This window comes from Periplaneta americana, chromosome 3 (genome assembly GCF_040183065.1).
Source record: "Periplaneta americana isolate PAMFEO1 chromosome 3, P.americana_PAMFEO1_priV1, whole genome shotgun sequence".
Taxonomy (NCBI): Eukaryota; Metazoa; Arthropoda; class Insecta; order Blattodea; family Blattidae; genus Periplaneta; species Periplaneta americana.
This window is the reverse complement of record NC_091119.1, coordinates 47,191,320-47,210,063: the sequence shown is the minus strand read 5'-3', so window position 1 is coordinate 47,210,063 and position 18,744 is coordinate 47,191,320. Positions and strand designations below refer to the sequence as shown.

General features: G+C 38.4%; 1 protein-coding gene across 1 annotated transcript; it reads right to left on the bottom strand.

Annotated features, from left to right (window-relative positions):
- Positions 1 to 605: 605 nt before the first annotated feature.
- On the bottom strand, positions 606 to 18,341 carry LOC138696018 (uncharacterized). Its single transcript, XM_069820491.1, has 4 exons — positions 18,055 to 18,341; positions 16,016 to 16,236; positions 9,273 to 9,535; positions 606 to 827 (listed from the first exon to the last, which is right to left on the bottom strand). The coding sequence occupies exons 3-4, from the start codon at positions 9,515 to 9,517 to the stop codon at positions 617 to 619; spliced, it is 456 nt and encodes a 151-aa protein (XP_069676592.1). The 5' UTR covers positions 9,518 to 9,535; positions 16,016 to 16,236; positions 18,055 to 18,341; the 3' UTR covers positions 606 to 616.
- Between the last annotated feature and the right edge of the window lie 403 nt (positions 18,342 to 18,744).

Below are 18,744 nucleotides of genomic sequence, written 5' to 3'. Positions count from 1 at the left end.
TACTCTTCTGAATGAACGCCGTACTTGCTAGGCAACTTCTCTGGCAGATAAGTAATACGTCTCTGCGGAAGTGTAGAAGATTGAATTCTCTAGGCTCATCGACTAGCCACGTGACGGCATACAGCGAGCCATGACACACTTTGAACTGAACACCCAGTAGTATTTAGTGACTATTTGTACTTTGACAAGCTTTTACATAAAATAATTAATAAATTTGTTACTTTGTTTGCCAACATTTCAAACTCCAAATTATTTACGGTACTATAAAACATGCTTTGCGATCGTCATTTGTTTCCCGCATAGCTGGTCAACTGAAAATGGCGGCTCCGTTCAAACGTTTTGGTGAAGCTAACATTAGTGAAATATAATTTTAGTAAGTAAATTAATATTTTATTCTATCAGAGTACTTTATTTCTTCTAATCTTGATGTACTTTCTTCTAATCGTGTAATAGTCAATTAAATCCCACTCGAGTTCTCATTTTCTCTAGATAAATCAAAAGCTCTACTGAGATTACTGTTTATAATATGATCATACCTTCATCTTTATTCTTGCCACTTCAGCAAGGGATCTCTTCCGCCTGCTCAACAATGTACAGACCGCAGTAGTGTTTCCTATTATAAAATTGCTTGTCTCCTCGTTACAAATCGCTCCACACACAGGAGTACGGTCGCTATCGCCACACCGGCTGAAAGGATCAGGACTAGAGGAGCTGAGGTGACAAATGACACGGGTTCGTGTCTCATCTCCTGCACCGCCGTCATTGGCGACGACAACGTGTTCGCTTGTATGCGGTGCAGCACTCCAGAGCGACGCATCTGCTGCACACTGCAACACACCAACGGAATTTTCAATTTATGAAATAGTAGTAGAAATCTAGATTTTCTAACATAAATAGGTTGGATAAAAATTAATGGCAACATTGCTGTCACGTGACGATGGTGCGTTCGAGAGCTGCCAGCTGTGTGGACATGAACAAGGACTGTTAGATGAGTTAGTGCAGCCAGCGGCGACAGTACTCCATCAATCTACTGCAGTGCACAGTGGGACGAATTGCGATTCTAGCCGGAACAAAATCAATTTTCACATGTTCTCATTTTTATGCGTGTCCTATCTCAAGTTGTTGCTAATGAATCACAGAATGCTTATCTATGAGAAAGAAGCTTTGACACTAAACATATGGACGTCACACAATGATGTTGACGAGGATTCCCCTCCGTAACCAGTTTTATTGCTCAGCCACGCTGAAATAGTGTAAGAAGCAAGCTTGTTTTCTGTAATCTGGGAGTGAAACATTTTGTGATTCTGAAATGGAAAATGAAGAACAAGGTTGGTAGATAATTATTATATAAATTTTATGTTCATAATAACTTTGAATTTTTAGAAACGGCATGTTAACTCAAGGGCGGGAAATGCGATTTTTTTAAAACTATTTATCATAGTAAACGTTGACTTATAATAGGAGAGTCACACAGAGTCACATTTATTTTTATGTCAGAATGTAGGTTTAAGTGTGCACTTTAAGACTAACCTAGTTTCATTTGCTCCTACTGACCGCTCTGCATGTGGTTAATTTTTTTCAGACTCGGAACCGCTACCGGTGATTTCGCGCAGTGATCTATTTCCAATACTTGCTAATAAAAGTGGCGACTTAGATGAACTATATAGATATGTTTTGAACAAATTATGTATTGAAACATGTCATTCTAATTGTGAGCAGTGCATTCGTAATATTTTGAAAAATATTCGAAGTAATTTTAACCGACGTTGGGGGTAGTGCCACCGTAAAAAGGGTTATTTTCTTAAAAAACATTGTTCTTGGCAGGTCAGAGGCAACAAAGATATTTTTGCAGCTAGAAAACAGGAGATTATTTCTAGATTTCGCTCTCAACTAGGGCTTCGTATTGACAAGCCGAAATCTGGTGGCCCTGGACATCAAATGATGGCGATACTGCACGTCGGTTTTTTGAAAACCCACAAATTACAGCCAATATTACGGGAATTAGTATGAAGTGTTCTCGTGAGAGAAACTTAGAAGATGTCCTACACATTCTTCTTCTTCTACATCATGGAATTAGGCCTTAGGCCTGTTTCCACATCAAGAGATCGAGTCCTACACGTGTTGTTAGTAACTTCTGATCCCATTATATCCCAGATCAATCGACATCCAAGTCCAAGAAAATCAAAAATGTAAGTTGAGGTAATTAAACTCGTACAAGTGCCAACACCAGCACTGCTCAACTGCAACCCCAAGATGAGGACAACAGTAGCGCTAGCAGGTCCGACACTTCTGGACATACAACAGACGCTTCAGATTTCTAAACATGAGTCATAAAATTTACTACATTTATTACTTTTTTCTCCATAGTAGTCTGTGAAATAATTTCTACTTATTTTAATTTTTTATTCGCATTAGTTGTATGCAATTTCTATTATTGTATGATTTTTTTTAAACAAATAGGCATTCTGTACTAAAATAATAGTTCTCATACAAATATTTCATCAAATGTCATAATAATTTACCTTCATCTTGCTATTTTCAACGATTCGAAAGGAATTTATCAATATTAGATTTTGTTCCGGCTAGAATCGCAATCCGTCCCACTGTGCAGTGTGTAGAACGTTCACTTTCATAGGGATAGTGCGAGCGCCCTAAGACCAACCTTACAAAACTAGAGCAACGTTCCTGGATCAAAATTGAAATGGCACGAGGTCATAGTGCACAAAAATGTTTTCAGGGACTGCGTGAAGCATGTGGCGATGCAGCGTTGCCATATCGCACAGTTGCACGATGGGTTAAAGCGTTCCGGGAAGGCCTTGTTACACCGGTACCAAAGGGAAGGTGACGACTTTCTTGGACGAATCGTCGCTATGGACGAAACCTGGACTCGCTTATATGAACCAAGCTTGAAACGCCAATCAAATGAATGGAAGCATCCCGGTTCTCCTCGTCCAAAGAAAGTGCGCCCTACACAAAGTGCTGTGAAGGAGATGTTCATTGTGGCGTATGACATTGATGGGGTAATACTGCACTACGATGTACCTCCAAGGCAGACGGAAAACGCGGACTACTGGAACATCCACCGTACTCACCCGATATGACCCATGCGATTACGATCTTTTCACCAAAGTGAAAGAACCACTGCGAGGGACCCGGTACAATACCAGATATGAACTTATCCGTGCTTTAGGGCGGTCAATACGGAACATCAACAAAGATGGACGCGCTGATGGTGTACGACGCCTTCCAAACATTTGGCAAAAGGTAATAAATAAGGGGGGCGACTATATAGAAGGTACGTAAATGTTGAACCCCTGTGAATAAGGTCATGTCAGAAATATCGAACTGTTGCCATTACTTTTTATCCAACCCAAGTACATGAACACAGAGAGCAGACCTAATACACTGAACTTTACTTAGAACTACAAGAGCGTCCAGAGAACTCCAACTAGGACAACTTTTCAATATTAATTATTCATGTCTGCCGGAGCCAAGCCTACGGCTGTGTGAGCCTCTATGGTCCGTCCCAGGAATCTGTAAAGTAGAAAGACGAAACAAGACCTCTGCGCAAGTGGTATGTGGCAGGGCTAGGGCCAATGATCGCTCTGGGAGGAGGTATTGGTTGAACGAAGTGAGCAGTCGCTTGCAGGAAGGAGATAATTTCTACCTTCTACCACGAGCATCTTACCCCTTAGCGGCCTCGAGCTGATGCTGCCCGCAATACACTCTGGCACAGATAGACTACGCCCCCATATGCGTGAAGTTACTCTACAGAAACCTGGGACAGACCATAGGTACACTTCATGTCAGAAAGAAGGGGCCGACTCTTGATCGTTATAAATGCGAACTTCTACCGCGCGGTTCACACGTGTAAACGTACTGCAATTGAAGACACTGCTTGATGTTTATTTATTGAAAGTCTACAATGTAGTCAACCCTACGAAATGTGTAGAGGTAAGATGCATTTTTACATATGATAAGTTGTGGAGGTATTTATATGGATAAAAGTTTAAATTGAAACATTCAAGTTGCAGAAACCTGCAAAAAAGTATTCTCATTAATCCACTCGTTTAGGCGACTGAAGAATTTTATACCCTTTTCCCTGAAAAAGATGTTAGTGCAAACATTCGTGAAACCCCACTTCGATTACTGTGATATTCTGCTTACTGACCTAAGCGTTACTTCCACACAGAGACTGCAACTTGTTCATAATATGTGCGTCCTTTTCGTCTGAAATATTCACCGGGCTGATCACGTAACATCATCCCTCGATATGTTGTCCTGGCTCCGTCTAGGAGATCGTAGGAAAATCCACTGTCTTTCCCTCTTCTTTCACATATTGCATTTCTCTACTCCTACCTATCTTGGGTCTCTTTTTCAAAATTTATCCACCCACCATAATCTAGACACACGATCACAACACTCCTCAATATTATCCATTTCCTCCCACCGAAGATCCTCATATTCATCTTCTTTCACTGTGGCTGTTCCTCGACTTTGGAATTCCCTACCGAGTAATGTCAGGGACTATCAGACTTAAATAAATTTTAAGAATAGACTAAGGAAATAGCAAAAAAAACAAACGAACTTCTAAATTTAAATCTAAGCACTTCACAAACACAATCAGAAGAATAACACGCAATCTAATGTCAACACAACCACTTCCACAGAGAGACCGAACTGGACTGCTGAGCGTGTGGGAGACAGTTTATCACATGTCGCATAGCCTTCGTACAGGTCGCGTGCCGCTCGATCGATCTACATTATGTAAGTGAACGCTCTCTAAAAATAATTTTCTGAAAATGTACAAGGTGTTCCATTCAAACTTCCCTGATTTCAGTTAATCATTGATAACAAGGTATGCGTATTTATGAAATGAGACTGGTACTAAAAGAAAGAGAAACTCAAAGAATTTGTATTTAATTTGTTTGAAGTTGATTGTTTTGTCACTACGTTGCGCAACAACCGCAACATTCGCAAAAGCAAAAATGACAACTCCACAGCAACGCAGGCAAACGGTGGTGTGCTATGCGGAGATGAAATCCGTGAATTCAACGCAACGAAACTACAGAGTCGTCGGAGGCACATTGAATTGTTTTGCTCCTGGCGAATTACTCGGGCTTCTCTGAAATTCCGCTCGAATTTCTTCCACCTTTTCTTCTGTCACGGAACGCCGAGCTCCACCAGATTGTTTTAGGACACTGCCTAAAATTGAGGTTTGAATGGAACTTATTGAACCAGAGCCTAATTGATTTTTCATCAGGTGCAACTCCTCCGTACACTCGTCGTTGCGTTGAAATCAACGTATTTCGTCTCCGCATACCACATCACCGTTTGCTCGTGTTGCTGTGGAGTTGCCATTTTTGTTTTTGCGATTGTTGCGCAACGTAGTGACAAAACAATCAACTTCAAACAAATGAAATACAAATTCTTTGAGTTTCTCTTTCTTATAGTACCAGTCTCATTTCATAAACCCGTATACCTTGTTAGCAATGATTCATTGAAGTCAGAGAGGTTTGAATGGAACACCGTGTATTATTAAAAACTTATTTTTATGCCTGGGCATAGGCGGAGTTATAGGTGGGGGGGGGGCTCTGGCCCCCCCAAATTGTCTGACCTCTGTTTTTTTAACGTTAGAAAGTGTTGAATTCAAAATATATTTTTTGCTTCTGTTTATGATTAAGTTTCTGTGCTTAAATTGATTAATTAATGTCTTCGGACCATGTGTCTGGACTATAATATTTATTTTAATTTCTGAATGTGTAAGAATTTCTATACCTCATGAGGAATGGAAGCACTGCAATGTTTCTTTTGTAACAGCCTCTAATCATGTGTTAGAATTCTGCAGGTGTTCAGGCCGCCACTTGAAGAAATATGAATAACATACTGCACAACAATAGGTCCGGGGTTCGATCCCAGGTGGTGACAGGATTTTTTCTCGTTGCCAAACTTTCAGAACGGCCCCGAGATTCACTCAGCCTCCTATAAAATTGAGTACCGGGTCTTTCCCGGTGGTAAAAGGCGGTCAGAGCGTGGTGCCGACCACACCACCTCATTCTAGTGCCGAGGTCATTGAAAGCATGGGGCTCTACCTCCATGCCCTCCAAGTGCTTTCATGGCATGTTACGGGGATACCTTTATCCTTCTTTTTTTTTACTGCACAACAATGCAGAAAAAAGAAAAGTGATCCCGGTATAATGTGTAAACTTAAAGATGAGATTAAATAAAATAATAGAGTTTACAATTCATAATTATGATATCTTCAGGAAAGCTTGATAATTATAAAAAAAAAGTTTCTGTTAGCACCGTTACGTAGTTTTATTGATCTATATGTGTTTCTGTAGGAGAGAGAAAAACAGAGAGATTGTTTTAAATTATGACATATTATAATAAAATTTATAGTAGATCTACAGTCCAAGCCCTATACAATTCGGTCCGAAACATCGTGGATATGGATGTAACACTGTAAGAAATATGCACCCTCGAAAATACCTTCATTAAATGATCATATTCCGTTATACCACAGTCTACTATATACAGTCACGAAGCTTGAGTTTTGAGGGTGCTAGAAACAATAGACTGTGACGGTACTATTTTGCATTGCCTGTAATGAGGCGTTATTAGCGATTCTACTAGCGAGCAACTACCTAATGTTTGCATATTTACTACGTATTGAGCTTCGCGACTGTATATACTAGACTGTGGTTATACTGTACTGAACCACGGTCAAGCTATAGCGGGGGGAGGAGGTAAAGGATAACCCCGTTATATGGGGATTCTATGATTTTGCTTTGCCCCCTCCCCCCCCCAAGGAAACGGTTCTCTCTCCGCCTATGTCCCTGAGTTTGGATTACAATATTCAAAAAATCTCTTCCTATTCCTTTTCGGGACAGCATTTATCGTCTAGCGATAAATAGCTATTAATACAACATTTGAACAGGTAATTTGAGAAACCCCTCATGTCCAAAATCTTAAAATTTTCAGGAGAGATAAAATCTAAATATTTCCCATATGAAAATAATTTTATTGAAGTATATATTTTTCCCTTAATTTTACGTTGTAACTACATGTTTCCAAAATTGAGGTTTTAACACAAGTCAGTTCCTCAGAAAAATTATTTAAATATGTGGGACATGAAGGCTTTCTCAAATAAAAGATTAAATGTGGGAATTTATGTCATTATTAATGAAGCAGAATGCGATAGAAGGTATTGTATTGTTGTAAAGTATTAATACACGTATTATATAGGGTGTGGCAGTGGGATATGACGTTTTTATAGCCCTATTGTGGGACAATCAGGACGAATTGAAAGGAAACAAGTCATATACTTGAAGTAATCTAGTAAAATGCAATTTACTAATGTTTGATTACTTTTTAAAAATTACATTTCGAAGTAGCCTTCACTGCAACGAATACATTCCTGTAATCTGCTATGAAATTCTGCATAACTCGCCCCAACAAAACGGATTCGGTGGCACTAATTTCGTTCCTTATGTTTTGTTTCAGCTGGATGATGGTGCGAGGCTTGTTGCGATACACCCTACTTTTGAGATAATCCCATACGAAATAATCAGCTGTAGTCAGGTCAGGAGATCTTGGCGGCCAGTCAATGTCTTCAAATCGTGACAATATTCGTCCTGGAAACATATTTTGCAGTCAGTTCATTGAACCATGAGCAGTGTGCGCACATTACTTTCTACGGAGTTATCTCAAAAGTAGGGTGTATCACAACAAGCCTCGCACCATCATATCATCCAGCTGAAACAAAACATAAGGAACGAAATTAGTGCCACCGAATCCGTTTTGTTGGGGCGAGTTATGCAGAACTTTCATAGCAGTTTGTAGGAATGTATTCGTTGCCGTGGAGGTTACTTATGGAATGTAATTTTTAAAAAGTAATCTAACATTAATAAATTGCATTGTACTAGATTACTTCCAGTAAATATGTTTCCTTTCAATTCGTCCCCAGTGCCCCACAAGAGGGCTGCAAAAATCTTCATATCCCACTGCCACATCCTATATTTTGATGTCTACAAAAATTATTGGTATCAGTCAATAATACTGTGAAAAAAAGTTGGTTGATAAGAATTTTCTATTAAATCATCCTTAGGGAAGGTAACATACACAGCACTGTCCAGCTATATCAAATCATACAAATGCTACCAACATATAAATATACAACTTTTTAACATTACTTACTTACTTACGGCTTTTAAGGAACCAGGAGGTTCATTGTTGCCCTTACATAAGCCCGCCATCAGTCCTTATCCTGAGCAAGATTATTCCAGTGTCTGCAATCATATCCCACCTCCCTCAAATCCATTTTAATATTATCCTCCCTTCTACATCTCGGCCCCCTTAAAGGTATTTTTTCCTCCGGCCTCCCAACTAACACTCTATATGCAATTCTAGATTCGCCCATACGTGCTACATACCCCGTCCATCTCAAACGTCTGGATTTAATGTTCCTAATTTTGTTAGGTGAAGAATACAATGCGTGCAGTTCTGCGTTATGTAACTTTCTCCATTCTCCTGTAACTTCATCACTTTTAGTCCCAAATATTTTCCTACGCACCTTATTCTCAAACATCCTTAACCTCTGTTCCTCCCTCAAAGTGACAGTCTAAGTTTCACAGCCATAAAGAACAACTGGTAATGTATCTGTTTTATAAATTCTAACTTTCAGGTTTTTTGAAATCAGAGTGGATGATAAAAGCTTTTCAACCGATTAATAACAGACATTTCTCGTATTTATTCTGTGTTTAATTTCCTCCTGAGACTTTTTAACATTACCAACATATAAATATTAAATATTTTCAAAGCTATTCCAAAATCACAGAAAGTGATGTAATTGATAAAACCCTCATGTCCTATACTTGAGGGGTTTCTCAAATATATGCATTTTCCAACAGGCTCTGTATGCTACAAGAATGACTAAACTTGAGGGATTTCTTCATAAAACGATGTATCGACCCATAAAGATAGTGTATTATCAGTATCTCAATTTTGAAAAAAAATGGACATGAGGGGTTTCTCAAATAACCCGTTCATTTGCCAAATGGCTAACTTAAAAGAATTTGAAATTATAACAGTAAATTCAGGAGCTAAGTTTTCCAGTATGCGCATCAATAAATTATTACGAAAATACATATACAAAAAGAATTGAATGATTATGATGTGAACTCCCATGACGGTTTACGAAGAGATGTTGATGTCAGACAGTCCACCTTATGAAAACTGTTCGCAAGTCATAGCCATAACAAGACTCTCACCAGTGGTTGATGGTGCGTCGATGGGGGCTGTGTTTGCCGACTGCCATGGTAGACGACGCTGGGATACTGGCTCCGGGTACCGGCACCACGTCGCATGGCAGACTCGGAAGCAACTGCGCTGCGGTTATACTTGGGCACAGGAAGGCATAATGGCGCCGTGCGCACACGTGATGCAGACCGGCCGCATTCGACTTCGGAAGCGAGCCCATCTCCGGTGCCACGAGCCGTCTGAATATGTCCCTCATCAGCAGGTTATCCGACTTCTGCAAGCAAGCCACAGAGAGTCTTCCAACTGCTGGACTGGCTGAACGATCGAATGCGTACGTGATGACTAGGGCCCGGATTTTTCGAAAATGCATATGCGCATATGCAAATGCATATTTTGAGGCTTAGTGCATGTTTCGGTATTTATTTAGTTTATGTATGATCAATTATCTGACATTTCTGAACGAACTGTAAATCTAGTAATGAATTTGTATGTCGGACATCCCTTGGCACCACAATAACCTTCCTATTTCAAGTGAAATGTTAATGGGACCATATTTTCACTCTCACAATACATGCAGGTAGATGAACGTTGCAGACCTTTTTCACAAAAGGAATTTCTTACATTCCTTTCTCAATGCAGTATCCTCTCAAAGTTTGTGTCGACAGGACCGCAGGTGTTCATCTGTTGACTTGTTTTTCATATACTGATAGTTTATGCGGTGTTCTGTCAGATTAAACTAAAAATGCCTAAAGATAAGTCCACTAAATTCTTTTTAATTAAACACTGGCAATAGTGACTATTCAAGTGACGGCGATGTAGTGTATTGTCAAGTATGTGAGAAGACTGTGAAATGCGAGAAAAAGTTTTAAATAGAACAGCATTGGAAAACAACTGCACATCTCTGTTCAAAACAAAAGGGTAAGAACACGCAACAGGTACTTCTAACTCAGATGAAATCACGGTCTGAAGTCAGTACATTTTCCGCTGACCTTTGTAAAGCTTTTGTATGCAGCAACATTCCGCTGCATAAATTAAATAATCCACATCTACGATCATTTCTTAAAAAATATTGTCTTAATCAGAGGACACCGGATGAATCCACTCTTAGGAAAAATTATTTACTTTCGCTACATGCTTCTATCCTAGATTCAATACGGTCTTGCATAGGAGGGAACTGCGTATGGATTTTGGTTGATAAATCAACAGATTCGTGTGGCAGATACATAGCGAACTTCATAGTGGGTAAATTATGTCGAAAAGAACCCAGCAAACCTCATTTACTTTCATGCAAAGTGTTGGAAAAAAAACAACCACAGTACAGTTGCAAGATTTGATTAGTGCATATTGTTTTGTTTTTAGTGCATATTTGCATATATATTTTAGGTACTTTCAGTGCATATATATCCGGGCCCTAGTGATGACGAATGATAGAATATTAATCTACAGAGAATTCGGAGTTTAGAAAATACTATTGGGTATATAGGCGTCCTCTTATCGGACATCCCCCCCTCATTGTAATATAACTAAAATAAGTTATTTACGTATTTTCTAACGTAGGCATATATAAATAACAAAACGTAAATCTTGATACTGTAACTAAGCATTGGTTCAAATATAAACTTTTATATTGCTTATAAATAGACTTATACCCTATATTCAAATCGAATTTTGACCCAGCACTGTGACCTTTCAAGAAATATTGCTCTAACACTCAAGCTAAGTGAATTAAAGTGCATAAACTTATTTTACATGTCACGTGACATGAGGGGCACTTACGCAGGATGACAAATCGATTACCCTCACTAAGTAAGCTCCGTTGCTTTTTAATGCAACATGCACAACTATAAGTTACAACATTTGAATCAGTCCATGACAATGATTATTTCCAGCTTCATCGATTGGTCCAAAAGTTTGCAAAGTACTATAATGAAAAGTGATTACTATTAAGGAAAGTTAGGTCGTTACATTAAGATTTCTAGCTGCTGGAGATTGATTTACAAGTTTACAATGTGTGTAACAAAGAAATCGTTATCGATCACTGTTCCAAAGTTCGCGATGAAATAATAGAAATACCGATGAATGTGTCAAAGTAAGTTAATAAAAGAAAGAAAACTATTTATTTATTTATTTACTTATTTATTTATTTACTTATTCACTTATTTATTCACTTATTTATTTATTTATTTATTTATTTATTTATTTATTTATTTATTTATTTATTTATTTATTTATTTATTTATTTATTTATTTACTAGCCGTACCCGTGCGCTCCGCTGCACCTGTTAGAAACAAATATAAAGTAATTACAAAATTAAAATAGGACATTTGATCCAGGGAACATTCGTGTTTGATAGAAGGATACATCGTTTAATATGTTACTTAATTTAAATTGTATTTAAATAATTAAAATGCGGTCATTTTGGTCCAGAGAGCAATCATTTGGTGCAATGACAATTCCTTTAACATGTTTTTTAATTGTTATTACATGCAACCATAGTTTAATGAAGATTGACATATCATTTAGTTTTAACGTGTATACTTTATATTACTTGCTATATGTTTCAGAAGTTACTGTAATAACATTGTAGAATTATGTCCATCTAGAGAAACTACACTTTCCAATGGTGAAATAATAATTAAACAATTAATTAGCTTCCGATATTACTTCATACAAACACAAAAACATTCTCTTAGGCTATGTTTAATAGCTTTCGATTGTTGTTGTCCAAGGCCCCTTATAGACGAAGTCATTTGTTTTTATTTCAGTACAGCGCCTTAGATGGCGTTGTTATTGTAATTTTAAAACTCATTTATCTCATTAAATATCAGTCCTATCAAAATGTGGTATAGAATAAAAGTTATCGGAAATTATTTTTAAAGAAACTTTTGTTATGCAATATTTTTCATGAAAATCAATAATAAGCGAGATATCTCGATTTATTTAATTCAGGCCCCCTTATAACCCCCCTTTTAAATAACGTATTTTGAATGCCATACAGCCTAAAATCTAAGTTACAACGAACTTAATTTATATTCCAATTTTCATATAAATCGGTTCAGCCATTACCGCGTGAAAAGGTAACAAACATCCAGACAGGCAGACACACATACAAACAAAAATTTCAAAAAAGCGATTTTCGGTTTCAGGGTGGTTAATTATACATGTTAACAGCAATTATTTTTGGAAAATCGAAAATTACCAGAAACATTTTGGCTACAGATTTATTATTAGTATAGATTTATTCATTTAATTATTTGCTTACCTATTTACTTGTCTGTCTGTCTGTCTGTCTGTCTGTCTGTCTGTCTGTCTGTCTGTCTGTCCGTCCGTCCGTCCATCCATCCATCCATCCATCCATCCATCATCCATCCATCATCCATCCATCCATCCATCCATCCATCCATCCATCCATCCATCCATTTATTCATTTATTTATTTGCTTACCTATTTACTTATCTATCTATCTATCTATCTATCTATCTATCTATCTATCTATCTATCTATCTATCTATCTATCTATCTATCTATCTATCTATCTATCTATCTATCTATCTATCTATCTATCTATCTGTCTGTCTGTCTGTCTGTCTGTCTGTCTGTCTATCTATCCATCCATCCATCCATCATCCATCCATCCATCCATCATCCATCCATCCATCCATTTATTTATTTATTTATTTAATGTTATGATAATGTTAAATTTTTTTAAAGTCTACAAAATTGGTTCCTCACAATAAAAGAATTTAGATACACCAGAGCGAACAAAACTCGCACCGACGCACCTCCGAACAGACTAAAAAGCGAGTGGCGTGGGAAGGAAGCCTCATAATGTGCGTAGGCTTACTACATAGCTTTGGCTTGGCTTTTCGAGGGCTAATTGTGCTCCCTGATGACTGTCCAAGTTCATAAAGACCTGCAAGCTTATAGATGGCACTACATAGCTGAGTTAAGATCTCGACTATTCGGAATTTTACATTATTTCTACGAACGGAGAAGTAAGGCACAATAAGCGCACTGAAGACTGCCTTCGAGCTCCTCCTACGTCACAAAACAAAAAGTTATCCAATTTATCAACGAAGTCAGATATCTGGTATTTTGAGATTATATTAAAAAATGACTTCCATGTTTAATTCAGGAAAATAAAGTTTATTATCTTGTTCGGGTACACCAGGCATGTCAATTGATGCCCACAGGAGCAAGCGCGCGCTTTAGAGCCCAGGAGAGCCTGAGCGCTTTACAGCGGAAAGGAGACAGGCGAAAGAGGTGGTATATGCCGCTTGGTCGAGCTATATTCAGGGATGGCCAGTACTGATTCAATAGATAAAGGGAAGAGAACTTATTAAAACTGTATCCATGTTCATTTTTAGATTTGCCTGAGAAGTATAAGTGCATTATAAAAATGTAAGTTTTAATTGTAATGCTCATTTTTCACAAGTTTGATTTTTTTATTCAAAAAGAAGTATTTTCTCAACTTTTCGTATAGAAAAGTGAAATTTTCAGGTATAGGCCTATTTATGTAGTAGGCTTACAGAATGTTTTCGTAAATCTAATATACCGTATACACGTATTACTGAAGATAGTGTATTGAAAATTTTGAAAATATTCGCATGGAAAATGAATTAACAAAGCAACTACTGTTACATCATAAGCAAAAGATACGTGCCCATGTATTGTAAAAATGTCAGCTCTATAGCTTCAGCAGATTTCGAGAAAATAATTTAATATTCTGATGATAGGAATTTGCTAACAAATATCACCTTAAAAGCATAATGCGATAAGAGTTTTGTTATGTAATATTAGTTACACTTAAAACAGATACAGCACCTAGGTAACTTTGCTTTGTACTGTAATATTGTTTTGATTAGTTTATTGATTACTTTTGTAAGGCTCAAGATACCATCAATATAAATTCCAACTTACCATGTCATACTCAATCTCTTTCTTTGGAATATCACTTTCTTTATGAATGATATGTTTCATCCACTTAATACAATATAACATTACACTACTATGGAATTTAAATGAATATCCCTTCTTAACTATCTATTGTGTTATTAAGATTTAAAACACAAGTGCAATATTAAGAAATCAGTGTTAGTACTTTTGTTTTGCAGACAATATAGATAATATTAAACAGAAAGAAGCCTTATAAAAATAACGACATAAAATTTCACGTTCCGTTTGAAGTTTGTGCACCATTGTTTTCTTAATCCAACAGGTTGCTTATTCATATACACAACGCTTCCTCTTTCCATACTTAGCGCTAGCTTTGACATCACTGGGGCACATAGTAAATTATTTCATTTCATTTTATTTGCATGGTACTTCTGGAAAATAAAACTATACACGGAAATATGACTCACAACGTGATGAAAGAATTGAACTGATGCCATACAAATGAAACGTATGCCGGTAATGAAAAAGTATCTGTTATCTTCGTAGCATCGAAATTTCTTGTTACAAGTTCATGGGTTTATTAGTAGTATCAAGTTTCAAGTTGATTATTTAGGTCACTTAGCGTCGATGTGATTGGTGAAAGCGAGATGGTATATGGCGAAATGAGGTGAGGCCGAGGGTCCGTCATAGATTACCTTACTTTCGGTTGGGAAAACCTCGGATTACCTGGTTGGGTTAACCAGGTAATCAGCCCAAGCGGGAATCGAACCCGTACCCGAGCGCAAGCCCAGTTCGGCAGGCAAGCGCCTTCGCCGACTGAGCTACGCCTATTTATTAGTGGTTTCATCTAAACGTCTGCTACACTTACCTACCTACTACTTCATTTTTAGAATTTGTGGTTTTTGAGCTAGTAAAGGGCAAAAAGTACATAAATTATTTATTTCTCTGGAGTATATAATTTTTAATATTTATAAAGAAACATTTCGAGTCCTCATGGAGGAAGAAATTTTCTCATGAAATTTCGGCCAGTGTATGGGACCGGTTCCCACCCAGCATCGTGATGCACTTGGGGAGCTACGATAGGTAGCGAAATCCGGTTGCGAATGCCAGCTATAACAACTGGGGGAATCATCGTGCTAACCACACGATACTTCCATTCTGGTTGGATGATCGTCCACCTCTGCTTCGGCATGTGGGCGTGAAGCCAGCAGCCGGCTGGTCGGTCTAGGCCCTTCACGGGCTGTAGCGCCACGGATTATTATATATAAAGAAACATACACCAATTATGAAAAAGATTCTAGTTTCATTATTAACTTTAAATCTTGTTCCATACATTCAAGACTGGACATAAAAAAATCTGAAAGTGCCAGAGAGGCAAACCTTAGAAAACAGAATTTTCTTGTGCAACTACAATGTTTCCGCAAACTCACTCTGCAGCGAGGAGAGACGCTTGATTTCCTAACGGGAAGTTTTAAGTTGGCAGCAAAATCATTCACACGTGTTCAATGTTGACCTTCGAGTGGAGTGAATCCCACCTCCCGACATAATTGCAGCCGATAGCGGTGAATCCCACCTACCAACACAACTGCAGTCCCTAGAGTATACGCTCGTACATCGCCGTCTCCTCGCTGTGGAGTGAGTTTGCGGACGCACTGTATAATGTAATATCATACATTTTGCACATCTATGGGAGAAGCTGGGTTCTAAATAAAATTACAAAGGGACTTACCATTTTTTTTCATTTTCTCAGCGGATTGAGCCAGGGACATAGACTTTTGTTTTTGAAAAAAATAATTTTCAAAGATATTGGCACTTATAGCCCTTCCTATGTCCAGTCTTCAATTGCAATTGACTCACGTCGAAGTAGTTGATTGTGGCTGAGCTGGCCAATATACCCAGACGATAGGATCCATCTTGAAGGAGGCCACCGAAGGAATCAAATGGAAGGACAGGACGGCTCACGGCGAGGAAGGACACCAGTGTACCGGAGTACGCTGCCAGCACCACCACTGCGACCAGGTTCGACGTCACAATTACCGCCCGAGCCGACCAATTTCGCCGAATCGAGGGACAATCACCTAAGCACAAAGCGATAGCATACAATTCCTTCGTCTTTCTTATGCTATTAAGCAGAGTAATTCAGAAATACTTGTTCAAGCCTTGGGGGTGAGTTCTCCACACCCAAACTGGAAAAAATATTTGGAGCTAAGAGGGATGAAGTTGCAGGAGAATGGAGAAAGTTACACAACACAGAACTGCTTTCACCTAACATAATTAGGAACATTAAATCCAGAAGTTCGAGATGAGCAGGGCATGTAGCACGTATGGGCGAATCCAGAAATGCATATAGAGTGTTAGTGGGGAGGCCGGAGAGAAAAAGACCTTTGGGGAGGCCGAGACGTAGATGAGAGGATAATATTAAAATGGATTTGAGGGAGGTGGGATATGATGGTAGGGACTGGATTAATCTTGCACAGGATAGGGACCGATGGCGGGCTTATGTGGGGGCGGCAATGAACCTCCGTGTTCTCTAAAAGCTATTTGTAAGTAAGTAAACAAGAAAAAATACCTAAACGCATAGTCTGGAAATGCTTATGACTATTACATTTCGGATTTTATGCTAAATGTCTATTTCCTTCTATAGGGATAAACTAAAACAGTTAAATATCTTGACGTTTTATATGAATGTTTAGAAGGGGTTTTATGGTGCTTAAAATACCAATTTTGCCTACTGTGACGTATTGTAACGTTTTACAACCTAAAAATGCCTATTTCTATTTTGTAAGTACTTTTTCTTTAATACTCTCCTGTAGCAATGAAACTCACCTGACATAATTAGGAACATTAAATCCAGAAGTTTGAGATGGGCAGGGCATGTAGCACGTATATGGGCGAATCCAGAATTCATATAGATTGTTAGTTGGGAGGCCGGAGGGAAAAAGACCTTCGGGGATGCCGAGACGTAGATGGGAGGATAAATTTGAAGGAGGTGAGATATGATGGTAGAAACTGGATTAATCTTGTTCAGGATATGGACCGATGGCGGGCTTATGTGGGGCGGCAATGAACCTCCGTGTTCTCTAAAAGCCATTTGTAAGTAAGTAAACAAGAAAAAATACCTAAACGCATAGTCCGAAAATGCATATGACTAGATCTCGGATTTTATGCTAAATGCCTATTTTCTTCTATAGGGATAAACTAAAACAGTTAAATATCTTAACGTTTTATATGAATGTTTGGAAGGGGTTTTATGGTGCTTAAAATACCAATTTTGCCTACTGTGAACTATTGTAACGTTTTAGAACCTAAAAATGCCTATTTCTATTTTGTAAATAGGCCTACTTTTTCTTTAATACTATCCTGTGGCAATGAAACTCACCTGACATAATTATGAACATTAAATTCAGACGTTTGAGATGGACAAGGCATGTAGCACATATGGGTAAATCCAGAAATGCATACAGAGTGTGAGTTGGGAGGCCGGAGGGAAAAGGACCTTTGGGGAGGCCGAGACATAGATGGGAGGATAATATTAAAATGGATTTGAGGGAAGTGGGATATGATGATAGAGACCGGATTAATCTTGCACAGAATAGGGACCGATGGCGGGCTTATGTGAGGGCGGCAATGAACCTCCTGTTAAATCTTTGCCAACCTTCACGTTCCCGTTCCCGGGCTCCGAAAAGCTTCTCGTTAATTGTGAATGCTCTCATTTAAATACTGTATATGTATTTTAAAATTTTTCCGTTCTCATTCTCGTTTCCGTTTCGGTTTATGTGGACCAGGCCTTACTTGGAAGTTTGTTGCTATTTGTTATGAAGTTAATTTCTCAAACATGGAGTGTTACAAATTTATATCCTTTACGTTGAATAACTGGATATCTAACGCGTAATCACCTTGTTGACAGAAACTGGCGAGCACACAGAACCATGCGGGGTGTTGGCATTCTTTCTGGCAGGCGTAGAGTCCTAGGGACAGCAACACCACCACAGACAGCAAGGCCAGCCTCAATCCAACGCTGAACGGTGCCCACAACCAGGCTGGCTCGAAAGTGTCCGAAGAGGCACTCCGTATGTACACAGTCACACTATAAGCAACACAAACGTCATGTTTTTTTTTTTAGGTATGGCCAACTGGGAATAACCATTGCATTACATTGTAACTAATTGATTAAATGGCGATCTTACTCGTATTAATTGTGTAAGCATGTGCGGCTTACAGCTGTTTCGGTGCTTCTTCACACCATCCTCAGAACCTACTAGATCTCGGCGTCATCTCGAACTTCGCTGCCTGTTGTGTGGGTGCGTTCGATTGTTGAAAAGTGTTGAAATGTGGTGTCAAATAGTGTGTGTGTTCTGAAATTGATCTGTGTTTTGAGAATTTGATCAGGGTGTGTTTTAGTGTGTCTGTATATTTCATATTGTTCTAGTGTGTTGAGTTTTTGGTTTTTGGGTTGTATGTGTAGGATTTCCATGTCTGTTATTTATGTTATTGTATGTGTGGTTATCATTAGTTATGTGTTCGGCATATGTAGATGTATTGTGTCCTCTGGTTATTGCTTTAATGTATTCTTTGTAACGAGTTTG

Excerpts from the sequence above, each read along its gene's own strand:
- LOC138696018 (XM_069820491.1), bottom strand. The coding sequence starts at position 9,517 with ATGAGGGACATATTCAGACGGCTCGTGGCACCGGAGATGGGCTCGCTT. Across the intron at positions 828-9,272 it reads CGACGCACCATCAACCACTG|TGTGCAGCAGATGCGTCGCT; the intron begins GTGAGAGTCTTG and ends GGTGTGTTGCAG.